The following is a 27885-nucleotide window of genomic DNA, read 5'->3' as shown; positions in this document are numbered from 1 at the left end:
AGTAAAACAAATTAGAGTTAGCATTATAGGCATTTTTCTCTGACAAGATGGGATTTGACAGTATCCCCAATGTGTGCAACAATCTCTAGTAGCTGAGGACAAGAAGCAAACACCCAGATCAATCTTACTGTATATCTATACCTAGAATATCCAGATGCTTTTCATCTTCATTTCTTTTTGTTTGCTTTGTGAATGTGATATCATCGTATTGACGGTATACAACTTTCTTATATTTGGACCCAAGAAATGTCCCAGTTTTATCCAAATATATGTTTGTTTCACTTTAAGAAAATGAAAATAAAAACAAACCCCACAAAATTAGTTAATTTAACAATTAAATTAGATACATTCTCATATGGAAGAACTTCTTATTGAAATAATGTAATTTATTAATATCTAGAAGCTATTGTACCTTGGAAAGTAATTCTTCTTTTTAAAAATATATTCATTCTGGTAAGATTGTTGAATATTTATTCCATACTTTAAAATACATTTTCAGAATAAAATTTTAGTTTTGATAAATGAATAAATAGTAAGAGAGAAAACTATACTTAGAAATCAAATTTTACTAAAAGGAAAATTAGTGTCTTTAATTTGAGGTTTTCAGAGGAACAGATGTAGATGGAGATGAATGTAGACAAAAGGAAAATCTGACTGATTCCAAATGTTAAATGTAGCTAAAAAATATGTTTATTATACCTCAAAGTGATACATTTGGATGGTAGCACCCAAAAGGAAAATAGGATGCAAGAAATGGAAAGAGAGACAAGAAGAAACAATGCACAGAAGTTATTTAGATATTTAGAAAGATTTTAAGTCATTTGGAATTTAAGGTATTACACACACACATTTTGAAGTTATTTGTAACTTCAAAATTTGAATGTATCCTAAACACACACATGCCATAAACACATACCAATCACATACATGCATAGTACACATACATACCATACCAAACACAAAAAATTATAACACACACACACACACACACACACACACACACACTGAAAAGAAAGGGTGAGAAACTACAGGATGAAGCCTTCCTAGTTAGAGACTGAAGTTATCACCATACTTCTCCTCTCTTTGTAAATGGTGCAGTTCTCTTTCCCACGTCCTGCTAGGAGAATAATCCCACACGACTTCCTCAGCTGCAATATAAAAAATTTTCTCCTTTTGGTACTGCGTTTGATGAGGGTATTGCTCTGAACACTGCCTCACTTTGTATTTATGTTTCATGCCTCCTTGATAATGCTGTGAAGTCAGACAAACCACATCAAAAATTCCTAGAGGTAAATAAGAAAATAATTCATAAAGTTTTGCATTCAGACTTCTTTCTCTCTGTGAAGTCATCTGTAAGGTATAAACCCCCAAAGAAATACAGTAAGATAGTTCATTCATTCTTTCACTAATTTTATGAATATTTGTTCAGTATCTTCTTTATGCCAGGCATATTTCAAGGCACTTTAGAAACATCAATAGACACAACAGTTAAAAATCCTTGCCCTTACAGTTTATATTGCAAGGTCTTATAGACATAGTATAACTTTTATGTATGTTGGAAGGTAATAAATGCTATGCATCAAAGAAAAAAGTGTAACAGTGTAAGGAAGGTTGAGGATTCTGGGGTGGAGTGGGCTCAAAGGAGCAATGGACAATGTTTATAGGATGATTAGGATAGGCCTTGATGGGAGGGTGGCATTTGGGCAAAGACTCATGAGAGGTGAATAGTAGATCTAGGGGAAGCAGGTAGCAAACACCCTTATGAAGAAGGTCTAATTGGTGCAACTGAGGACCTTATAAGAGGCCTGTGTGCCTAGAGTGGAGTGAGCAAGCGTGAGAGTACCAGGAGAGAAGACTGGTGGGGAAAGGAAGGCTGGGTCCCATGGGCCCTCGGGGCTACTGAAAAGTCTGTTGCCTTTACTTAGTGAAATGGGGAGCCATTGTGGAATTTTGAATTGATGAGTGACATATGGGCACTCTGGCCTCTGTGCTGAGACTAAACTGTAGTGGGTAAGGTGGAAGAAAGGATACCTGTTAGGAGGCTGTTAAAATCATCCATGAGAGATGATGGTGGCTTAGATCATAGAGGTAGTGGCAGGAGTGAAAGGAAGTTGAAAGGATTCAGTTTAATACATTAAAAACTCCAAAGAATAACCATGACCAAAACAAATCACCACTACAACAACAACAATAAAAAACCCAGCCTGGTTTAGAACAGTGAATTCCACCTGAATTCAGATTGTCTTTTATTTTGGTAAATTTTATGCACATCACATTCTGACCCTGCTTAATATTACCTTCATAGCAATAACTCTCTCTTTCAACTCTTTACATGTTTCTATTGTTGTTATTAATTTTTATGGAGGGTAAGATTCAAGAAGATGGACAAGGAAGAAAAACCTTCAGATTCAGAGGGTTAGGAAAGAGCTTGTTTAGGATAAAATGATTCTCATATAGCACAGTGCTTGACATGTAGTTGATGTCTCCACATGTTTATTAGAAATAATATTGTATACAAAAGAGAATAAAGAGCAGACAATTTTTTTTTAGGTTCAGGGGAAAAGAGAGTAAGGAGTAGGGCTGGGCTGGCAATAACTTGCCACTGAGTAAATGCCTGCAACAGTGAAGAGAGTGTTGGAGAAAGATTTCTCCTCCTCCTTAATTGCACTTATTCACAGATTTTGTTTGTTTGAAAAGCAAAATTAAAAGTTTTGGAATATATAAAATGTAGTCAAATGAATCTGTGGCATTACAAAGAGTTAAGATACAAATCCATGGTATTTATAGAGTAACTAGTTTATTGTGTAGACAGTATTTGATTGATGCCAGTAGTTTTTGATCAAGATAGATGATTTTGTGTGTGTTTGTGAAGTTGGATATGCAGGATAAAAGAAGACACTAACATTTTCTTTAAGGTCCAACATATTCCAGGCACTTTACTGCATCTTTACTTCTTGTATCTCATGGGATCTGATCATTGCCTATTCCTTTTTGTAAGTTGTAAATTATTACAATACTTATTTTACAAATGAGGGTGTTAGGTTTAGAATGGAGGCTGGCTCCTCTGATCCCCACAACAATTCTCTGATATGGGATGTATTTTAAAAAAATATTTTCCAGCAACAATCAACCTCATTGAAATCAAAATCTCTTCCTTTTGGGCAAAGCTAGCAAGGGGAGATATAGGAGAGGAAGGCAGAGAGAGGAGGATAAGGCAGAAGCAGAAGGAAGTCCTGGGAAACAAATAGACAGGAGAGTAAGAAATGCAGCAGATAGTTGAAAAAAGACAAGGTCAAATGCTGCAAAACATCTTCACTGTTTTTGAGTAGTGTGGGTTGGTTTAAAGCCTGGTTCCAGGAAGAAAAAACTGGGAGAGAATGAGAAGATTTTTATGCACAGAAAGATGATATACCAGTGTTCTCATAAATTAAATGGAAAAGAGCAACAATTTTCCAAGAACTATTTATGTCATTTCTCTTTCTTCTGTACAAACAATATCCAGTGCATATAATGACACTGTTTTTCATGTTCCTGGTTGAAGGAGAAGATTTACCACTTACCTGTGGAATCAGGTGTCATTAAAAGTGTCTCGGAAGTGTGGGGGAACAGGGCCATAGTGTCCCCCCTTTCTCCTGCGGAAATGAAGGTATTTCCTGAAAAGTATATCCCATGTAAGTCCTGCTGTGATCCCACACTAAGAATGTGCCATGAAATGTTGTCTCCTATGCACATATCCAGTCCTGGCAGATTTCCATACATGTATCCATTTATGGCTGCAAGACATTTGAGACAAAGACAAGAGAATTGAATTTACTGACATGTCTTTTTTTTTTTTTTTAATCCTAACCTAGGATATTTTTTCATTGATTTTTAGAGAGAGTGGAAGAGAGAGGGAAAGACAGAGAGAAATATCTATGTGAGAGAAACACATCGATTGGTTGCTTCTTGCAGGCACCCCAACCAGGGCCCAGGCAGGGGAGGAGCCTGCAACCAAGGGACATGCCCTTGACTGGAACCGAACCCGGGATCCTTCTGTCCACAGGCCAATGCTCTACCCACTGAGCCAAACCGGCTAGGGCTACTGACATCTCTTGAAACGCAACAGAGAACTAGTCATAAAGCAATTCATTCATTTAAGAATATTAAGATGACCAGAGTCAATCCTTTCCTTTTAGATTTCAGAAAACTAAGGCCAGAGGAGCAGGTAAGTGTTCAGTGTCATTAAGCTAGTGAATGGAACTGTTAAGAGCAGAGCACAAGTCTCCAGACCAACCCTTTTCCCACTACATCTAACACTATTCCAAAACTACCAACCAACCAACTCAACGAAGACCCCACCCAACTACTTCACTAATTTGTCAATAGAGAAATACAGGACTTTTCTGTCTTACATGTAGTTATAACTAAACAATATATTGCACGAAAATGGCATTGTAAATATTTGGTAAATTGAATTTAACATAATAATCTTGGTAGACAATATTTTTATTGGGAAATTATACTTAAATGTAACATGAAACATATTAGCCAACCATTGGGCCATGAAATGTGCATTTTTAAAAATGATCTGTAATTCCTTAGGCATAATGAAATTAAACAACTGCTTAATATATCTATCGTGTAAATTAAACGTTTTCTTACAGTACATTAAGTTAGAATTTTGGAAACTTTGATCCTCTTTATCCACATTTTCAGGTTCTGTGGTAAATGTTCTAATATTTTCATCCAGGAGATGACTTTCATTTTCATCAAATACTGTAGCAAGTAGGTAAAACTCTTTGTCTATTCCCTTCTGCGAATGAGAATAGAAAAAAAGAACAGACATAGAATATAGATGGTCCAATGATTGATCTGAATACAAGATTTTATATACAATGAGATTTGTGTACTCCTAGATATTGTGATCAATTGACCTCCCCAGTTACAGGCATTTATATAAAGGCATGAATCCCAATGAATGGATTTATCAGAACTAACAAGTTGGGGAAATCTCTACAGCTGTTTTCATTTAAAGCTCTTACTCTAGGGATCTCTACATCTGAAACATTATAAAAATAAATTATATAATCAGATAATCACAGATAGTAACTTTTCATAGCATGCTTTATAGAAAGTAAGTTAAATAAAATGTTTTTAATTCTAAATTCTAGAAAGTTTGCATTTTAGGGTTTATGAAGAAATTAAATATGTATAATATTTTTATTTTTGGATAAAAATTACTTGTATGTTAGAATTATGAGACTTCTAAATGACTTTATATAAATTAATACAAATGTATAGTCATATTTTAAAATAAAATATACATTTAATCATAAATATATTTATATTGGTGAATTTACAAGGCTTCATTACACATGAATTATAATTGTAGAAAATAATTTAGACATTAGTTCATTTGTGAATGAGGAATGAGGGAAAATCATTCATCAAGCATTTATTGAGCACCTACGACATGACACAGAGGGGTTATGGTTGTTACAATCTATATTATAAAAGGCCAATGGCCGTAATGCTGTAACGCTGTAACGACCAAACGACCAGTCACCAGAAGGTACATTGAGCACCTCTCGGTCCCCCCCCCCCCCCGCCCCCTGCCGCCCGTGAGCAGCAGCTCTCATGGCGAGCAGGGCAGGGCACGAGTTACTAGGGGTGGAGAGCTACAAATGGCAAAGGGCTACAAGCAGCGGAGAGCTACAAGCTGTGGAGGGCGGGGCGCTAGCAATGAGTGGCAATGGGCAGGGTGGCCAGCTGAGGCCAAGTGGAAGTGAGCTACTCGCGTATGATTTCATGCATGCTGGTCCTCTTGTAAGTGAATAAAACCCCTGGATGGTTTCAAGGAACTTATGGTCTAGTCACGAGAGAAAGACCAATAAAAATAAATGCATGAATAAGTGCTTTAATGAAAACATAGATAAGGAACTATGGCAACCTGCAGGAACTTTAAGTAACTTTAGTTAGGAGATATTGTTTGAAGGGCAGGAAGGAGTCCTCAGTATGAGTTTTAAAAATGTCTTCACTTTTAGCAGGTGAAACAGTGAGGAAAGATGATTCCAGATAGAAGAAAGGCAAAGTCAAAGGGATATGACTTAGTCTTTCTTACTCAGGGACTAATAAGCTAATTGTGCAGCAAGACCAGAATGGTAGGGAGGGATGCAGGAATCTGGAGGGATCAGAAGGGTCTGATGTGTTGATGTCTGAGTCAAGAAATGGTGGAGTAGTTTTTAGTGTGGTGAGTGCTGTAACTAGATTTGAAAGGAAGGCGTGTGGAGTTATATTGAAGCAGGATTAGAGTGGGGACAGGAGTTAGGAGGTTAAAGAAATTCAGAAAGAGATAATGGTGCCTAAAATAAGGCAATGGTATTGTAGACTTGGTGACTGGTGTTACAGAATAGAGGAAAAGAGGGTCACTCAGAGAGGAGAGGGAGAGGTAGTAGCCATCCAGAGGGAGATGAAGAGTTAAAATAGTTAGTTGGAATTAGAAATGTTTGTGGAACATGCTAGGATGGGTGTTCATTGGGCAGAGGAAGATATACGTCTGGAGTTGAGGAAAGGATGGAATTGGGAGACATCAGCACACAGAAGTGAAAGCTGTTGATTGATTGCCCCATTACCTTTTCTCTGCAGTTCTGTCTCAGGCAAACTCTCACCAAGGCATACCTGGACATAGGTCCCATGACTCACCTGTTTGCCATCCTTTCCAAGGCTTCCCTTTCTGCACACCAGGAGAGGCCCTACAAGACCACTGTTGGTGTCTTTTTTCCCATATACTGAGGAGTAGTATAACCAGGTCAGGCAGTTGGGATCCGTGGAGGTAGGACCCACATCTCTTGGAACTTGCCAGGTATAGACAAATGTTGTGCCAGGATTTACATGTGAGGAGGCTGGAGGGATACCTAGTATGGAATAACCATTTGTAAAATAGATCTATTACGCAAAGTACTCTAGTTTAGACTGTGAGACCTCTGAGAGCAAGAACTGTATCTTGCTCACCTTGCAGCTCCTTGGGTGACAATTGAAAGGGGCCAAAGGAATCACTTTGCCACAGTAAGTACACAGAGCTGTTAAGGTGTGAAAAGTGGGCTGCATAATAACTTTGTTGACATTATATTACAGTATGGCTTGCTTGGCCCTCCCTCAAGTTCTACTTACTTCCTCCGGGTGTTTTGTAGTATGAGCCCTCATTGCCTTTGCTGTAAAGCAGTCCATGAGGCTGAATGCTGAGCGGCAGAGGACCATTATTATAGAAAGTGACCTTGAGGGTATCTCCAACCTCTGCCTTAATGACAGGACCTAGAAACCAAAAGAGTTAGTAGTTGCTCTGGTTTTCATAAATGTAACTGTCAGGCTGCGTTGCTTGGGTAACTGTCAGGTTGTGTTGCTTGGGTAAGGGTCTGAGAACAAACTAAGGGGATGATGCCTTGAGCCAGATGATCAGGGTCTTAAAAAGTCACTTTGGATGAATATAATAAACTTACTGGATTTATAGGAAAAAAGAATGTAGTTTACAGTTGGGTGAATTGGATTATATTGTTTTCATGAGGTTTTAAAATGACAGCCAAAATTAATAAAACTGTGAGTGGGTGAATATTATTTTGACTGCACAGAATTTGTGTAAATGGTACATACTTATTACTTCCAAGCTATAAATAGAATTTTACCAAGGATTCCAAGATGTTCTTCTCTTGCCTTCTGTGTTTGGAAGGAAGAATCTGTGTATTCACGATAAACTAGCTTTTGGTAAGTTCCTCCAATTCTTGTTGGGCCTTGTTCAAAATATATCTGAGATTTACTGTGCAGAGAAAGTAGATACACAAAGAACCTTTAAGTTTACAGTGATAATGTGAAAAGAAAGCAAGAATCTACACACAATTGTTTTAAAGTACTTGTTAATTTATTTCTAAAAGTAATTTACGCTCATTGTAAAAAATTTGGAAAATAAGGGAAAACATAACAAAAAAATTTAAAATCTTCATAATGCTACTATCTATATAGAGCCATTGCCAATATTTTCCATGGGTATCTTTTCAGCCTTTTGTCTGTGGTATAAGTATCTCTGTTTACTTAGTAGTGTATCTACAAATTTTCTTTTGGAATAAAAAGACATATGTCTGATTTTTTTTCAGGCAGGTAGTAATAAACATTAAAGTATGTGCAGAGATGTGAGAATATTAAGGTGAGAGATTCCATCCTTATTTTTTTATTCTACTACAAAATTAGTGCAAGAGCCTTGGCCCCAACCCCTGACCGCTGCCGCCGTGGCCAGGGGCCTCTGCCACCTCTGCCGAGGCCCCCGCCAGGTGTGGCTTTGTCTAGAAGGAAGGACACCCGGTCTAATTAGCATATTATGCTCTTATTATTATAGATAATAAAATAAAATGGAGTCTGTTAGAAAAAAAATGGTTCCTAGTAATGAACTGGTGATTTGCAGTGTTAACACATCATAGTATTGCTAAGCCAGGAGAATCAAGCAAGTCAAAGGATCCATCAATCATCCTTAGTTTAGTCAATAGAAAATGAGTGTCAGACCTAATTCTGAATCTAGTTTTTGCTCTAAGCCCAGATACCCTTCTCACAATTAATACAAAATTTCCATGAAACAGATTGAATAATTTATTGATAAGCTTAAAATGTAAGAAGAGAAAATATTCATTTGATATCACATTTTTAGTTTTCTCAATTTTTTTTGGTGTGAATTAGAGAAAAATAAATACTATGGAAAACATTATTTTTTGGTGGTTTTAGAACTTGATATTTTCTGACATATAACTTTAATTCAACAGACCAGAAGGATTAAAACTCCTGAAATCTTTAAGTTGGTAAATATATTTAACAATTGGACTATCAGAAAAACTTTTTATGCACTTTTAAATACTAATGCTGCAGTAATGTATTTCAGTCTTAGCTTTTGGTCATTAACGTAGAAATTGGTAATATAGTCTTAAATATTATTGAGTAAAAATATTTATATAATATAATGTAAGGATGCTATAAGAAATGATTTAATTCTCTTCAGATCTTAGCAGGAAAGTATAAGTTACACATGAAGAATGCTCTTGAATTTTTGTAAAATTGCTATTGATAACATTATCCACTATGCTGTTAAATGTCTCATAATTATAAAACAAATCCATTTTAACACTCAGTGCTAGGAAACCTATGAACATTTTGTTCATCTTTGCACTGGCTGCCAAGAAATTTAGAGAAAAATTTTGTGTGGCAATGATCCTTAGGTTCAAATTTTTCCAATTATTGATATAATTAATTTTCTACCTTGATTTTATCAGAATCTTTTTAGTATAAGATACCTAAATCCTTTTAAGGAATAGTTGGGTTCTAAAAAGTTTCAATTATTTTTATTTAAACATAAATGCTTCAATCAGCAAATCATTACCATCCAGCTGCTGTTAAAGGTTTTCCAGTGAAGAAATCTATACCAGATGGAGCATAGTTCCATAATGTTTTTTCAGCAGCAATATAGTAATGTATAATACGGGTCCCATGTTCATCTGCTGAAGATTTTTGGCAATTGCTTACATTGAAAAAAGCCTTCATACTCTCTGAAAAACATTAAATCCAAGTAGAGAATGTTATTAAGACATGAAAACCCTTTTTAAAAAATATATTTTATTGATTTTTTACAGAGAGGAATAGAGAGTTAGAAACATCGATGAGAGAAAAACATCAATCAGCTGCCTCCTGCACACCTCCTACTGGGGATGTGCCCGCAACGAAGATACATGCCCTTGGCCGGAATTGAACCTGGGACCTTTCACTTGGTAGACCGATGCTCTATCCACTGAGCCAAACCGGTTAGGGCAAAAGCCTTTTTTATGTAGTCCATATATATTTTTAATTTTAGCCAACAACATTGCAACTTCCCCTTTCTCTGAGAAATTTTAGGTACTTTATTTATGGAATCTGTATAAAAGCCTAAAATGTATGAAACAAGTGCAGAAGCCAGGATATAAAGATTAATGTTAGAGGATTATATGTTACTGGAGAATAACCAGCATTGGACCAACTCAGAGATAAAGACAGTAACTGCCTACTGAAAAGAATTTGAGAGTCTATTTGACCAAAAATGTCTTTCCTTGTAGGTATAAATTGCTACCACTAGCCTCTAATGAGTAAATTGGTTGATTAGGTTAACTGTTGGCAGCCAGGTGGAAAATCAAGGCAGGTACATTTTCATGAAGGCATCAATTCTGTATTTGATTTCAGAGTACCATTGGTGGAAATGTAAATTAGTGCATATATTTTGAAGGCAATCTGGCAGCATTTGTTAAAATTAAAACCCTTCCATTATATAATTTCATTTCTTGGTAGTTACCCAAAAGCAATATTTGTACATGCATAAAAATATACAACTAAAAGGTATTAACTACAATATTGTTAATAAATTTAAAAAATAGAAGCAATGAAATGTCTATCAGTAAGGAAATCGTTAGATAAATTTGTATACATCCCAAATACGGAAAACTATATAACACTTTACAAGAATAAGTTAAATAGATGAAGAATGTCATAGAAAAGATTTCAAGACATATTGATGAGTGAAGAAAGCAAGAAGCAGAGTATTATATGCAGTATGATCTAATTATGTAAAAGAAGCACAAAACAGCTCTGGTTATTTTTGCACATGTTCATACATATTGTGTGAAAATGCATAGTAAACAGGTTTGCAAGTATTCACACCCAATCGTTTACAGTGATACTCTCTGGAGAGGGAACTGACTGAGATGGTGGTGAAAATAATATTCTTTTTTAATATCATCAGATTCAACCCTTCAATTACAATGGCTGTGTGTGGTTCTCCTTTTCCCCATGGCCCTGAGAGGAACACAACACTCAGGAAATCCTAATAAACACCTGGTGCATAGTTGTTTAAATAATTAATTGAAGTGTGATGCTAACCAAAGTATGAGACTTAGAAAGAAAAAGGTTTTGATCAGAGAATTAAACCCCATTTTTGTACAAAGAAATAAAAATTAAATTCTTCAGTTCTAATAATAATCAGATTTTCTGATTGAAAAGTAAAACAAAACATTTACACGATTATACGTAGAGTTTGGTTATATTTAAGAATATAAAAGATCAATAACTTCATAATTGACCAGCCTGTTATTCAAAGGACAGTGTGATTGAAGAGATAATAAATGAAAATAAGGAAGTTTACTGAGTAATGGATTATAATTACAGTTGACCCTTGAATAACTCAGGTTTGAATTGTGCAGGTCAACTTATATGTATATTTTTTCATTTTGTAAACAGACAACATAAACTTATGGTATTGATACATACAGTACAGAGGTGTAAATTATTTTCTTTTACAATTTTCTTAATGACATTTTCTTTTCTCTAGCTTACTTTATTGTAAGAATACAGAAGATAATACATATAACATAAAAATATTTGCTTATTGACTGTTTATGTTATCAGTAAAGCTTCAACAGTGGGCTCAGTAAATGAGTTTTGAGGGAGTCAAAAGTTATATGTAGATTTCTGACAGCGAAGGCAGTCAGTGTTCCTAATCCCAACTTGTCAAAGGGTCAAACTGTATTTGTTCTTACATAATTCTTGGCTCTGCCTCTTACAGGGTTTTGGGCAAGAGTTTAACTTCTTAGAACTTGTTTTCTCAATTGAAAAAACAACAACAAACAAATCTGTAATAATACTTGCTCTCTCCAGTGCTCAGGTTTTTGTAAAACTCACAGGTTAATGAATATAAAAGTTTGTGTTTTGTTTTTTCTTTTTTTTCTGTAAAAACAACAATAACAAATCCCCCTATATACCAAACAGGGTTTATTATAATAGAGTTAAAAGTACCAAAGAGTAGGAGAAAATGGCAGCTGAATAGGCAGAAGTGCTGGGGACCACATCCTTGGGCCAGGCCAGAAAAGCAACTAAATCGGAGAACAACCACCCTGAATTAACAAATTAGACACAACCGAGGAGACAATATTCAATAAGGAAGGGCAGAGGATGCCTAAAGAATGCCACTTGCCAGCCATAACCTGCATGGAACCACCACCGTGCCCTGGCACTGAGTGGTACAATACCTCCTGGCAGTTTCCCAAATGTCTGCAGGGAGCACTTGCCAGAGTGACCTCCCTCACCAGGTCTTTTTATCATCCTGCTGGGACCCAGCATTCCAAGATCTGGCTTCTGGAATGTAAGTAAGCCAGAGGGAACCCTGTGTACCACCTTTGCCCCGGGCCCCAGGACCTGCTGCCTGGGTGAACTGGAGCAACCCAGTGTGTGCCCCACTCCAGGCCACAGAAGAGTGTGGACTGTGTGCCCCAGAGAAACCGGCACCTTCTCCACTCTGGCCCCCAGGACAGCATTGCTGGGGCAACCTGGAACAACCCAGAGTGTGCCTCATTCCTGGAAACAGGACTGTGAAACCCAGAGCAACCCATGCCCACTTTACCCAGGGTCCTGGGAAAGGCGACCCAGAACAATCCAGCAGGTGCCTCACTCAGGGTCACAGGAAAGTGTGGATTGTGCAATACAGACCAACCCATGCTTGCTCCACCCCTTGCCCAGGGACTTACTGTCAGGGTGACCTGGAGTAACCTAGCACATGCCCCACTCTGAGCCATAGGAAAGCTCTGACTGTGTGAACCAGAGCAACCTGCACCGGCTACACCCCAGTCCCTGGGACAATCCTGCAGGGGCTATCCAGAGCAATCCAGCATGTGCCACACTCCAGGCCATAGGAGAGCACTGCTGGGGATACCTGGAGCAATCTGCTGTGCCTAACCAGGGGCCACAAGACCACACTACAAGTCTACTGCCTGAGGGACATAGGGCGCCACCCTGCCACAGATGCCAGGGTTGCATAGAAAACTGCATGCCAGAGGGCTCTGGGACCCCACAAGGTGTCACACACCAAAGGAACTCTGCACATGCTCCCGTCACCCTGAGCATCTGAAGCAGAAAACTGAGGGACCAGATCCATGGGAGAAGGGGCTACAACTCAGAGCAGAGACGATAAAGGCATGAGATTAAAGGCAGACCCAGACTCTGGGCTAACGATTTCTGGACCATTGGCCTGATAGGGACTTCAACCTCTCAAACCCCAAGAAGGATGACCAGGGCCAGAAAGATACAGCAAAAACGGGAAGACAAAGAACCCATAAAGGAAAGAAAAGGAGGACTCACCAGAAAAGGAACAAAATGAAATGGAGGCAAGCAATATGTCAGAGAAAGAATTCAGAGTAAGGGTTATGAAGTTCCTAAACTGGCTGGATTAAAAAACAACAAAAAAACCCACAAACATATGTAAGAATCAAGTGGAAATAAAAAATGACATAACTGCACTAAAAAACACAATGGGAGGTTTCAACAGTAGACAAGAAGAAGCGGAGGATCAAATCAACAAGCAAGAACACAGGGAAGTAAAACATACCCAATCTGAACAAAAATGGAAAAAAAAATTAAAAAGCAGGAGAAGTGTTTAAGGGAGCTTTGTGGCAACATGAAACAAAACATTATCCACATAACAGGGGTGCCAGAAGGTCAAGAAGAGGAGCAAGGATTAGAAAAAACGATTTGAATAAATAATGACAGAAAACTTCCCTGACTTGGGGGGGAAAAAGTCACATAAGCACAGATAGTCCCAAACAAAATGAACATAAAAAGACCCACACCAATTTGCTTCATAATTGCAAAGGCAAATGTTAATGATAAAGAAAGAATCTTAAGGGCTGCAAGAGAGAGACAAGAAAGTTACCTACAAGGGATCTCCCATTAGGCTATCAAATGATTTCTCAACAGAAACACATCAAGTCAGAAGGGAATGGAATGATGTATACAAAGTGATGCAGAACAAGGGACTGAATCCAAGAATACTCTATCCAGCAAGATGAAATCTGGAGCTTCACAGTCAAAAAAAGGCTAAGGGAGTTTATTTCCACCAAGAAATGCTAAAGGGACTTTTGTAAAAAGAAGAAATATAAAAGGAGGAAGGAACACAGGCATAAAGAATAAAAATGGCAAAAAACAAGTACCTATCAATAATAACCTTAAACATAAAGGGATTAAATGCTCCAATCAAAAGACATGGGGTTGCTGAATGGATAAGAAAACATGACCCATATATTTGCTATCTACGAGAGACCCATTTCAGAACAAAGGACTCACACAGACTGAAAGTGAAGGGATGGAAATAGAAATTTCAGGCAAACAGAAGTGAAAAAAAACCTGGGGTAGCAATACTTATATCTGACAAAATAGACCTCAAAGTGAAGGCCATAACAAGAGATAAGGAGGGCTACTTCCTAATATTAAAGGGATTGATACAACAGGGAGATATAACTCTGGTAAACATAAGTGCAACTAATACAGGAGCACCCAAATACATAAAAAAATCTTCTGGAAGATCAAGGGAGAGATTGACAGCAAAACAATCATAGCAGGGGACTTTAATAGCCCATTGACATCACTTGATACATTCTCTAGACAAAATATTAACAAAGAAACAGCAATCCTACATGACTCACTAAATCAGATGGAACTAATTGACATCTTCAGAACATCTCACCCAAAACCAATGGATTATACATTCTTCTCTACTATGTCTGGAATATTTTCAAAGATAGGCCACATGTTAGGACACAAACTAAGGCTCTACAAGTTCAAGAAGTTTGAAATCATATCAAACATCTTCTCAGATCACAATGGCATGAAATTACAAATCAACTACAGTAAAAACAATACAAAAATTAAACACATGTAGGCTAACTAGCATGGTATTAAACAATGATTGGGTTACCAGAGAGATCAAAGAAGAAATTAAAAACATCCTGGAAACAAATGACAATGAAAATATACCGATCAAAAATCTATGGGACACAGGGAAAGCATTTCTGAGAGGGAACTTCATAGCTCTACAGGCCTACTTAAAAAAAAAAAAAAAAAAAGCTGGTAATAAATTATCTAAACCTACAACTTAAAGTATTAGAGAGCAACAAGAAAATCCCAGAGTAAGCAGAAGGAGGAGATAATAAAGATCAGAGTAAAAATAAATACTATAGAGACCAAAAAAATAAAATATAAAAAACAATACAAAAGGTGAATAAAACCAAGAGCTTAGTTCTTTGAAAGAATAAACAAGATTGATGAACCTCTAGCCAGGCTCACCAAAAAACAAAGAGAGAGGCCCCAGATAAACAAAATTAGAAATGAAAGAGGTGAAGTAACAACTGATCCTACAGACATACAGAGGATTATAAAAAAAAAAATACTATGAACTCTACTCCAACAAACTGGACAACATAGACAAAATGGACATATTCCTAGAAAAATACAATTTTCCAAAACTCAAACAGGAAGAATAACAAACCTGAATAGCCTGATAACTGCTGATGAAATTGAAGCATTAATAAAAAAAACTTTTAGCAAACAAAAGCCCTAGTGCAGACAGCTTTACACAGGAGTTTTACCAAACATTCAAAGAAGAACTTAAACCTATCCTCCTCAGACTATTCCAAAAAATTTAAGAGGAAGGCACCCTTTCAAGCTCTTTCTATGAAGCCAGCATTATCCTAATCCCAAAACCAGATAAAGACACTACAAAGAAAGAGAATTACAAGCCAATATCCCTGATGAATATAGATGCTAAAATACTCAACAAAATTCTAGCAAATCAGACCCAGCATTACATTAGAAAGATCATACACCATGACCAAGTGGGATTTATTCCAGGGATGCAAGCCTGGTACAATATCCACAAATCAATAAACGTGATGCATCACATAAACAAACTAAGATACAAAAATCACATAATCAGATCAATTGATGCAGAAAAAGCATTTGATAAAATTCATCACCTTTTCTTGATAAAAACTCTCAACAAAGTGGGAATAGAGGGATCATACCTCAACATAATAAAAGACTTCTATGACAAACTTACAGCCAACATCATACTCAATGGACAAAAACTAAAACCATTTCCCCTAAGAGCAGGAATAAGACAGGATGCCCACTTTCACCACTCTTGTTTGACATAGTACTGGAAGTGCTAGCCATAGCAATTAGACAAGAAGAAATAAAAGGCGTCCAACTTGGGAAAGAAGAAGTAAAACTGCCATTATTCACAGATGACCTGATATTGTACATAAAAACCTAAAGACTTCATTAAAAACTTACTCTACTTAACAAATGAATTTGGCAATGTAGCAGGATTCAAAATTAACACCCAGAAATCTATGGCCTTTCTATACACCAATAATGAACTCACAGTAAGAGAAACTAAAAGAAACAATACCATTTACCATTGCAACAAAAAAAATTATGATACCTAGAAATAAATTTAACTAAGGAGGTAAAAGACCTGTACTTGGAAAACTACAGGATGTTGAGAAAAGAGATAGAAAAAGACATTAAAAAATGGAAGAATATACTGTATTCATGGATTGGTAGAATCAATATCATTAAAATTTTCATACTACTCAAAGCAATCTATATATTTAATCCAATCTCCATTAAAATACCACTGGCATATTTCACAGACCTAGAACAAACTCTCCAAAAATTCATATAGAATTAAAAATGACCCTGAATAGCCACAGCAATCCTGAGAAAGAAGAACAAAGTTGGAGGGATTACAACACCAGCTATCAAGCTATATTACAAAGTCACTGTTCTCAAAACTGCCTGGTTTTGGCAAAAGAACAGACATACAGACCAATGGAACAGAACAGAGAACCCAGAAATTGACCCAAGCCATTATACTCAAAGAAGGCAAGAGCATACAATGGAGTCAAGATAGTCTCTTTAATAAATGGTGTTGGGAGAATTGGACAGATACATGCAAAAAAATGAAACTAGACCACCAACTTACACCATACACAAAAATAAACTCAAAATGGATAAAGGACTTAAACATAAGACAAGAAACCATAAAAATCTTACAAGAAGCTATAGGCAGCAAAATAGCAGACAATTATCGTACCAATATCTTTACCAACACAACTTCTATGGCAATAGAAACTAAGGAGAAAATAAACAAATGGGACTACATCAAAATAAAATGCTTCTGCACAGCAAAAGAAACCATCAAGAAAACATCAAGAGAGCCCACTACATGGGAGAACATATCTACACTAATAAAAGACAAAGATGCTAGTTGACCATACCTTCGCTACACCCTAAGCCACACCCACCAGCCTATCAGAGTGACTATATGCAAATTAACCCAACCAAGATGGCGACTGGCAGCCACGGAGCTGGAGCAAGCAGGAGGCTTGGTTGCCTGGGTGATGGAGGAAGCCAAGCTTCCCACCAGCCCTGAGCCGGCTGTGGCCTCCTCTCATGGCAACAAAGATTCAATTATAGAAGACAAATAAATCCAAGATACCTGCTTCCAGCCAGCCTCCACTGGGAGCTTGGGTGACTGGGGGTTGTGGCCAGCCTGCAAACACCATCAGCCCCTCACCCAGGCTGGCCAAACCCTCATGGGGTGAGGGTCCCCGCTGGGAGGCTTAGCTAGCCTTAAAATGGCCATCAGCCCATCACTCAGATTGTCCAGGCACCCCAGCAGGACCCTCCACCTTGAAGGGGCTGTGGCACGCCTGCAAACAGCCATCAGCCCCTCACCCAGGCTGGCCAGGCACACCAGTAGGGACCCCCACCCTGAAGGGGCTGTGGCCAGCCTGAAAATAGCCATCAGCCCCTCACCTAGGCTTGCCAGGCACTCCTATATAATAACAGGGGTAATATGAAAATTGACCCTAACAGCAGAATGACTGGGAATGACTGGTCACTATGACACACACTGACCGCCAGGGGGCAGATGCTCAATGCAGGAGCTGTTCCCTGGTGGTCAGTGCACTCCACAGGGGGAGCTCTGCTCAGCCACATCCAGGTTGACGGCTACCAGTTCAGCAGTGGAGGTGGGAGCCTCTCCCACCTCCTCAGCAGCGCTAAGGATGTCCAACTGCAGCTTAGGCCTGCTCCCTTCTGGCAAGTCCCCCGAGGGCTCCCAGGCTGCCAGAGGGATGTCTGACTGCCAGCTTGGGCCCGATCTCCCAGGGAGCGGGTCTAAGTCATCAGGTGCTCATCCCCCAAGGGGTCCCAGACTGCGAGAGGACACTGGCTGGGCTGAGAGACCCCCCCCCCCACCCCCCCGCCGCCCCAAGTGCACAAATTTCTGTGCACCGGGCCTCTAGTTTACTAATATTATATCTGATAAGGGTTTAATCTCCAAAATTTATAGGGAACTCATACAACCTAATAAAAGGAAGATAAACAATCCAATAAAATTGGTCAATGAACCTAAATAGATATATTTCAAAAGTGGATATAGAGAAGGCCAAGAGACATATGAAAACATGCTCAAAGTCACTAATCATCAGAGAGTTGCAAATCAACATGACAATCAGGTACCATCTCACACTTGTGAGAATGGCTATCATCAACAAATCAACAAATGACAAGTGCTGGCGAGGATGTGGAGAAAAAGAACCCTCGTGCACTGCTTGTGGGAATGCAGACTGGTGTAGCCACTGTGGAAAAGAGTATGGCGTTTCCTCAAAATATTGAAAATGGATCTCCCATTTGACCCAGTAATCCCACTCCTAAGAATATATCTCAGGAAATAAACACCAATCAGAAAGGACCTATGCACCCCCATGTTGATAGCAGCACAATTTACAATAGTTAAGATTTGCATACAGCCTAAGTGCTTATCAGCTGACAAGTGGATTAAAAAACTGTGGTACACCTACCCAATGGAATACTATGCTGCGGTAAAAAAGAAGGAAATTTTACCATTTGCAACAGCATGGATGGACCTTGAGACCATTATGCTAAGCAAAATAACCCAGTTGGAGAAAGGTAAATATCACATGATCTCACTCATATGTGGCATATAATGATCAACATAATTTGATGAACAAAAATAGAGCCAGAGACAAATGGCAGTGGAGGTGGGGGGTTGGGGTGGTTAGAAAGCAACCAAAGGACTTGTATGTATTCATGTTAGCATAACCAATGGACACAGACACTGGGGCAATGGGGGCTTCGAGGAGTGGGAATGGCTGGGGGGGAGGAGTGTTAATCAGGGGAAAAGGAGAGATATGTAAAACTTTAGACAATAAAAAAAAATTCAGAGACACAGAAACATCAAACAGACTGTTAAACCTCAGAAGGAAGGTAGGGGTGGGTGGAAAGTGGGGGATGGGAGGGGTAAGAGATCAACCAAAGACTTGAATGCATGCATATAAGTATAACAATGGACACAGAGTGTAGGGGGCGTGGGGGTGAGGGCATGTTCGGGGGGGGCTTGGGAGGGCAGCAGTGCTAGGTAGAGGTCAATGTGAGAAAAAGGGGACATATGTAATACTTTCAACAATAAAGGATTTAAATTTAAAAATAAGTGCCAGAGACCTGGTTTCTAGGCCTGACCTCATCACTGACTTTCTAAATCCTATCACCTCGATAGATTTATTTCTTCATTTGGCATATGAGGTATTAGTAATGGGTTGTAACCTTCGAATTCCTCTGACCCTGTATTATGTAAAAGAAATAAATCCGTACCATATATCGGACAGCCCAGTATCCACTCTCCAGGGCCCTTTGCCACCATGAAGGCATCTTCCAATGAGGCAGGGAAGACCGTAATGGTGTCCTTCCTGTGATTTCGAGATAGCAGAGTTTGTCCATGGAGATAGATGGGGTGTATATCGAACAGGTCACCCATGCCAATAAAATACCACTTCACCTTGTCCTCTGCACACATGGTGAGATTGGGTAGATTTCCATACATGTATCCATTAATTGCTGAAAACAAATGTAAATTAACCTATGAAGCATGATAGACAAGGGCCATATGGTATAAATTCTATGCATTTCCTCATTACAGAAACCCAGCAGTGTCAACATTGTCCTTATACATAATCTATGACAAGAGTTGATTTGTGCTTCACAAAAAAGAGGCCATAAACATTGTGTATGATTACAAGTGGTAGTAGCACAAGGATTTAGAGCAGCAGTTCTCAACCTGTGGGTTGTGACGCCTTTGGCGGTCAAACGACCCTTTCACAGGGGTTGCCTAAGACCATCCTGCATAACAGATACTTACATTACGATTCATAAGAGTAGCAACATTACAGTTATGAAGTAGCAACAAAAATAATTTTATGGTTGGGTCACAACATGAGGAACTGTATTTAAAGGGCCAGAAGGTTGAGAACCATTGATTTAGAGGCAAGAGGAGGAAAGGTAAACCAAAAGGCAGGAAGCAGTGAAAGATAAAAAGAATAGAATTAAGCAAAGTCTGTGAAGAAGAGAGAAAGACAAAGGTGACAGATAATAGAAGCATCTTTTCTGAAAAAGTCTGTTTACAAATACATTTTCATAACATACCTGGTCAGTTATGTCTTTGCTCTTCCATAATATATTATTACCTTAAAACAACACCTTTTCTATGATTTTACCATCAATTTTTTATTACTATCAGACTTTAGAAAACAAATGCATTTATCTAACTTCACTTGCTAGGAAACTTTGGAAAGTAGCAGGATTTACTAGATGCCTTGCATATCAACCAATAGAGCCTGAGTGAAAAACTGAAACATAAATTCAAGCAAACAAACTTAACAAAGTAAATTCACTAAATAGAATCACAGAAGTTAGACTTATCCTATATAATAAAAGCCTAATATGCTGTGTCCAGTCGTCCATTCAACCAATCAAAGCATAATATGCTAATAATATGCTAAGGCCGCTCAACCACTTGCTATGACGTGCACTGACCACCAGGGGGCAGATGCTCTGACTGGTAGGTTAGCTTGCTGCTGGGGTCCGGCTGATCAGGACTGAGTGAGATGGGCCAGACATGCCCTGGAGCCCTCCTGTGGTCCCTCCCCAGCTGGCCAACTTCCCGTGTCCCTCCCCGGTCCTGATTATGCACTGGTGGGGTCCCTCGACCTGGACTGTGCCCTCTCGCAATCTGGGACCCCTTGGGGGATGTTGGAGAGCTGGTTTCAGCCTAATCCTGCAGGCCAGGCCGAGGGACCCCACTGGTGCATGAATTCGTGCACCAGGCCTCTAGTAGTATATTATAAATGAGAAAGGTTTTTTAATCTTACAGGCCATAGTATTGCTGTCTTCGAAGCCTTGATCAGTAGCATTAACTTGGCCAGATTCAGTATATGTATTAATATTGTCATCGATATACCAACTCTTGTTTTCATTAGTTTGAGAGAACATCAGGACATAAAACTTGTCGATATATTTTTCAGTGTCTCCATCCAGTGTGCCTGAAACAAATAAACATCAACAAAAACCAGCAAACTTTCTCTTTGCATAATTACTTTTGCTATAAAATAAGCTGATGATTCTATTTATTTACTTATTGAATTTTATTGTTGAGAGTTTTACAGAGTTCCTCCTTTTCCCCCCATTAACCTCTTCCAGCCTGCTCCCATCCCCCCACCAGGCCCTCACCACCCTATTGTCTGTGTCCATGGGTTTGATGGTTCTAATGGATTCAACTTAAAATATAAAAGTAAAATCTTGCACCCTCACAGACAGACCCTAAGGAACCACGCATGCAAGGAACAGGCAGATAGCCTCTCATCTCATTTCCTCCCACCCTGTTGATTCAACACTTCTCGGTAGGAGAAAGTGGCTGCAGCACTTTTGGGTGAGGAAGGCTAAAGTGAAGTTTAATGGGTTGGACTATCATCTACTGATCAAACTGGATTACTGGACTTGAACCCAGGCATTGTACTCAAGACAGCCATCTAGTGCTTAGAGTTCAAGATGGCAACTTTATTTTTTTACTAGAGAATCAAGATTAAGGCAGGAAAAAAGAGCTCATTTGATAGCAACATTTCACATATTCTGGTTGACTCAATTGCTGCATGAAATTTAAAAAAATTGTTACCTCTTTTACAAGTCAGAATTGGTCCAATAAGTCCTGAAGCCACATCTCTGGGAGTGTCTACATGGGAGTGGTATATCCTTGTTACGCAGTTACTGTCATTGGGGCCAGGCCCCTGCCTTTCCTGTACAAACCACCTGTAAGTATACCGGCTCCCTGGCTCCACATGGTCATCCTCCTTTTGCAAGCCGGTAGTATTATCAGGATAGAGAGCACCTAGGAAACATAATCTGCATTGTGGTCACAGTAACCATTAGACAACATGAATGTGACTCATGGTTTTTCCATTAAGCCATGAATGTTGGCTAGTTTGTATTTTCAGAGTAAAGTGTGCATTTCTCTCTTCTCTCCTGACTCCTCTTTCCCCAGGTCCCATTTAATTGGGTTTCATCTAAATGCCCAGCTTGGCCACTTTCTAGACCAAATTGTAATGAGGCAGGCAGTATATTATCAGACTTTCATCACCTTTATTGATGGATTCCATAAATATTTAATGTTCACCTACTATGTCAATAGATATTGGATACAGAGATCAAGGCTCTTGAGTTGCCCTCCACATTTTCTTCACTGCAAATAAGACTTTGGACGCATGACATCAAGAGGCATCCGTGTGACCTCCAAGAAGACCACTGGGATCCAAAAGCAGCCCTCTGCAGAGCTTACATTAATTACCCTGAACTATTACTTCAGTTCTGAATTTGGGACTTTGCTTTCCTCTCTTTAAATTTCACTTCAGATCTCCACTTCTGGAGGCTAGAATCCTGATAACTATGCATAAAGCTTCTTCATTAAATAGAATACTTTGATGCATGGCAAACTTCTCATTCTTTACCCATTTTTTGGGACTCTCGCACTCCATTTGAACACAAAACACTATTTATTGATTTTCTCTTCCCCTTCCCCCCAATGCCATCAGACAGATGTGTAAGAGGGAAGATACTGTCTAGAAGTCAGTGATTTCTCTTGACACCGATGTTTTCCAAGAGGCTAATCCTCATTCACTAGGAAATGAAATACGATGGGGCAGAACAGTATTTCTGCCAACAAACATTTTGCTCATGAGTGGCTCCTACAAAAAAATGTCCTTTGGGTCAGTAAAAAGTGTGTTTTCTTTCCCAGAAATTGTACCAGAGTTGTCATTCATTCAAGATTTAAATGAGGAAGGAGACTTGACCCTGGGTGAGAACACAAAATATAGATGATGGACGTATTACACTTGAAACCATATAATTTTATTAACCAATGTCACACCAATAAATTCAATAAAAATTTTAAAATGCACATGGCAACAAATAAAAAAGATTTAAATGAAAAATTTAAAAAAGAACTGTTTGGATATAAATATTAAAGACATCAGAAGTAATAAGAGTATGCAAACATCTCAAACTACTCCTAGTTCATAATGATACCCAGTTAATAATTACCTTATTTTTCCTCAAGTGTTGGATTCATTCTCTCTATGAGCAAAAACTCCGGCATATAAGGAAAGAGAATCCACTTACCTTCATTTTCTTTAGTGTAGGTTAATCCATGAGGATGGAAACTATACATTCTTGAAGCAAAATTTTTTACATGTACATAAACATTGTCTCCAGTTTCTGCTTTAATTATCGGACCTAAAAATCCCAACCATGATGGTTTTTTAATGATCTTTTGAAATGTACCATCAGTATACTGAAAATACAAAGCCTTTTTATAAACACGTCCTATTCTATCTGGGCCACGTTGTAGATATATCTGGGACTCTCTGCAAAAAAGAAACAAACAAAAAAGAGAGAATGTTAACAAATTTTGACTAGAAAAAAAAAAGTTGAATCAAGTGAAACTAGAAGAAAGAATCTTTACAACCTAATTTTGATAGAGAAAACAGACACCAGAGAAAATATGAAGGGCATAAAAAAAGGTGTTGCAGCCAAGGAGAATATTGGAATGTCTGGTGAAGAGACCAAATGCAAAGGTAGCAAGTAATACATGTGGTGTTTGGTTTAAAATATATGCATGCATATGAGCAAAACCAATGGACACAGACAGTAAAGGGGTGAGGGCTTGGGCTTGGGAGGGGGGGTGGTGGGGGAGAGGTCAATGGGGGAAAAAGGGAGACTCATGTAATACTTTAAACAATAAAGAATAATAAAAAAAGACTTAACCAAATTCTTTGTACTGAACTACAAAAGAGCTTCTCACCTCACTTTGAAGTTACTTTAGCTCACAAGCACTTAGGATCATTTACACATTTAAATACACTTGTGATTTGTTAGTAGAATTGGGGTATTTTGGCAACAAACAGTAAATCCATATTCCACAAGTAACCTCTAGATGACCCCCTTCCTATTATCTGAAGAGATAAGTCAAGAAGATAGCTGCAATTTTACAGTCTCCGGCATACACTCAATATTAGAAAGAAGACTGGTTTTACATCTTGAGCACTACTTGAACAAAGCAGCTGATAAAAACAGAATAAGACATGTTCCCAAAGTAATGTGACATGAGGGCAAGAGTGGCAATAATCCCTGGAAGGAGCGATGTCTGATTTATATTAATATCTGTCTTCCATGCCATCTTATACTAAAAACAGAAAGGAAGTGGTTCTGGTAGTGGTTCAAATGTGCCGTTAAAGGGTCAATCATGGGAAATTCTTCATCAGCATTTTATCAATTAGTAACAGAAACTTTTGCTTCTGATAGTAGCTTTTTCAACACAAAGGTATTACTTACTCATCTTCTGATATAGGCCTCCCATTCAGCATATTTTTACCAGTCGGAGCATAGTTCCACGTAGTTTCTTTAATTGCTATATAGTAGTGCCTATCTTTTGCCCAACCCAGAGAACTAATAAAAACCAGAAAGGTCAGTGGTAAAAGGAACTTCATTTTTGAACCCTGAGTCTGGAGAGACTAACTGAATGATGCTTGCCTTCCTTTTATAATCCAGACTTTCTTTCTTATTGGTACCATTTACATAACTTAAGGTTGCATAAGAGCTCATCATGTGCTTCATCTACATATCTGTCAATTCCATTCCAAGTACATTTAATTTTCATTAGTCACACAGGTGAAATGCTACACAATCCATAGAGAATACTGGGTTTTTGGCCAGGTGTATACTGCCAGTTTAGAGCATTTTAAATTACTGGCTAGATTGGCTATCCAAATCATCCATCATCCCCTGACAATTATTATCTATTTCTAGATTGTAGGAATTATCTCCAGTTCAGTCTCCAGTCTTCATTTTCTTACTGTTCATAGCTCTCATTCTCAAATTCTTCTTTAATTGTTAAAACTTATTACCCAAATGGTATTTTAAATTCCTTGTCACTTATGACTTTCTTTAAGTTATTTTCAAATTTTTTGATGTCTAAAACTATCCATAATCTAGTCCCCAATCTGATATTCCAAGTTTGTCTCCATAGCTCACTTATAGGATCCCTTCCCTTTGGGAAGTTGTCTTACTAATGATGCAGCCTGGAGTGGGAGAGAATACAAGAGCACTGGTTTCAATCCAACTCTGCCTCTCACCAGCTGTGACCTATGTGTGATTGTGGAACTCAATTTCTCTCTTTTTTAAAAAAATATATTTTTATTGATTTTAGAGAGGAAGGGAGAGGGAGAGGGAGATAGAAACATCAATGAGGACAGAGAATCATTGATTGGCCACCTCCTGCACACCCCCTGCTGGGGATCAAGCCCTCAACCGTGGGCATATGCCCTTAACTGGAATCAAACCCGGGACCCTTTGGTCTGCAGGCCGATGCTCTATCCACTGAGCCAAACCAGCTAGGGCTCAAATTCTCAATTTATAAAGTGATAATAATATTACTCACTTAGGAAGCTGTGAAAATTAAATGAGACAACGCATGTTTAGAGGTGCTTGGAGACACATAAGGAGCCTGGTACACAGCCAGCATTTCACAAGTGCTACATAGCCCCTTCCCCGCATTGTTAGAGTGGGCTTCGTGACACTCTGCAAGTTTTGACATCTGTGGAGTTAGCAACTGTTGTTTATATATATATAAAAAACCTATATAGCCTCACTATTTGTGAGTTTTTCACATTGGTGAATTCTTTGGTGATTTAAAGAAGAAGCTGGGTAAATAGCCTGCTGCTTTGGCAAATTTTAATGTCACCAGCAGATGTTGGAAGGAATTCAGAACAGTTAGGCCTGGAGGGATGCGGATGTGTGGAGAAACTGCCCACTGGAGAACTAAGAGGAAGAGATTCACACCCCTGTACCCTTGGGAAATAGCTGAAATGGTTGGAGAGAAGGCCAGGTAAGTCATGATGGATCTCATGAGAGAGGGGTTAGAGATGGATTCTCTGACCTTAAGAAGGAGATCAAACTAGGTTGGATTAAATTGAAAGCTATAGTCTCACAGATTTCACTCTGTATATGGAAGAACCATCCCTGTCACTGTGGCCTAGACCAGCTGTTGTAAAAGGATCTACTCATTAGGCAGGGGGGCAGGATTCCTTAAATGGGCTTTAAATGTCCCTTTACCCAGGAATTCTATGACTTCCTTCCTCATTCTCCCAGGAACATTAATTTTACTCTGGAATGTGAATAACATAAGACTCATTCAGTTGGCATTTTTTCCCTTAGTAAATATCCCAATAAGTACAAAGAAGTCTACTATATTCAAATCAAACAGATCCACCCCCAGTTCCCACTCCACCATTTACTAGCTGTGTGATTTTGGATCAGTTGCATAATCATTCCTACCTGGATCTCCTTACTTGTAACATGAAAGTAATAATAATTAAAGCTCAGTGTTCCTCTGAGGACCTGAGAATCATTTACACATTTAGATAGAGGCCAGAGATTCAAAGAAAGTTAGCACCCTCCCCACCAGACAACAAAATGGTGTTGGTAAATATTTGTTGTTTGTTTCTTCTGAACATATGACTCAAAAAACTGGCATCATCTTTTTTGGGGGGTGGGTTGGGGAAAGGGACTTTTTTTCCCCCCAACATTATATATATATATATTTTTAAATATATTTTATTGATTTTTTACAGAGAGGAAGGGAGAGAGATAGAGAGTTAGAAACATCGATGAGAGAGAAACATCGATCAGCTGCCTCCTGCACATCTCCCACTGGGGATGTGCCCGCAACCCAGGCACATGCCCTCGACCGGAACCGAACCCGGGACCCTTCAGTCCGCAGGCCGACGCTCCATCCACTGAGCCAAACCGGCTTCGGCCCCCAACATTATATTTTATCGCTTGTCAAGATGGCAATAATTTTTGCAGTCCTGTCTTTTCCTTTCAGCATAGCCCTCAGTAGATCAGTCTTTTGACATAGTAATATTTGAAGTTGGTCACCAATAGTGACTACATTCTTGGTTTGTAGCCTGGAACATAAGGCAAGGCAACTTACTTAGCTAGTCTTGTTGAATTTGGCCCAAAGATGTGAACCCAAATATTTTGGAGGAAAATTTGGATTACTTTTTGTTTTGTTTTTTAATTCCATGATTAATAATAAGCTTAAGAAAGAAATACAGCATGTGAAACTATGGATAAAAACCTATGATAAGAGCACCTTAGGTTTGAAAAACATTTGACAATATATAAAAATATCTTAAAAAAGAAAAATATTACCCTATGTAATCTTTAAAACACTCTCTCCTATCCCTCACCCTTTATACCTATTTAACAGATTAGGTATCTAAAGCTCAGATGGTCAAATAACTTGCTGCAGGACACACACTTCCAACTTATGGTACCAGGAGTCAAATTAAGTCATTAGATTCCAAGTTAAATGTTGTTTCCATGTGACTTTAATTGGCTTCAATAGTTGGTATGCATACTGAGTTTTGCTCATAATATATGACTCTAAGTGTATCTTTCAACAAGGCAGACCAATGAGATACAAATGATGTGGCAGCAACATGGGGAGTTGAAAGACAATGGGGAAGGTGTTGGCAACTTTCACATCATTTCTATCACTTTTACCAATACCACCATTTGTTGAAAGTCAGATCTTTCTTAGCCACTTTT

At 38.5% G+C, this 27885-nt stretch overlaps 1 protein-coding gene across 1 annotated transcript in view; it reads right to left on the bottom strand.

Annotated features, from left to right (window-relative positions):
• The window catches only part of LOC308516633 (ceruloplasmin-like), a gene marked incomplete at its 5' end in the record, with an annotated part of 58465 nt that extends 33704 nt beyond the window's left edge, over nt 1-24761 (bottom strand). Inside the window, 13 exons of the mRNA XM_081087677.1 lie at nt 142-281; nt 1073-1283; nt 3561-3773; nt 4642-4792; nt 6682-6893; nt 7150-7290; nt 7659-7789; nt 9392-9557; nt 19543-19785; nt 21096-21266; nt 21896-22108; nt 23395-23639; nt 24607-24761. Coding sequence (XP_080943803.1) covers nt 142-281; nt 1073-1283; nt 3561-3773; nt 4642-4792; nt 6682-6893; nt 7150-7290; nt 7659-7789; nt 9392-9557; nt 19543-19785; nt 21096-21266; nt 21896-22108; nt 23395-23639; nt 24607-24761 — 2392 coding nt within the window. The remainder of the gene's footprint in view (nt 1-141; nt 282-1072; nt 1284-3560; nt 3774-4641; nt 4793-6681; nt 6894-7149; nt 7291-7658; nt 7790-9391; nt 9558-19542; nt 19786-21095; nt 21267-21895; nt 22109-23394; nt 23640-24606) is intronic.
• Nucleotides 24762-27885: the final 3124 nt, after the last annotated feature.

Source organism: Myotis nattereri, assembly GCF_964212035.1.
Source record: "Myotis nattereri genome assembly, chromosome: 3".
NCBI classification, from domain to species: Eukaryota; Metazoa; Chordata; class Mammalia; order Chiroptera; family Vespertilionidae; genus Myotis; species Myotis nattereri.
This window is presented reverse-complemented; position numbering and strand designations above follow the sequence as displayed.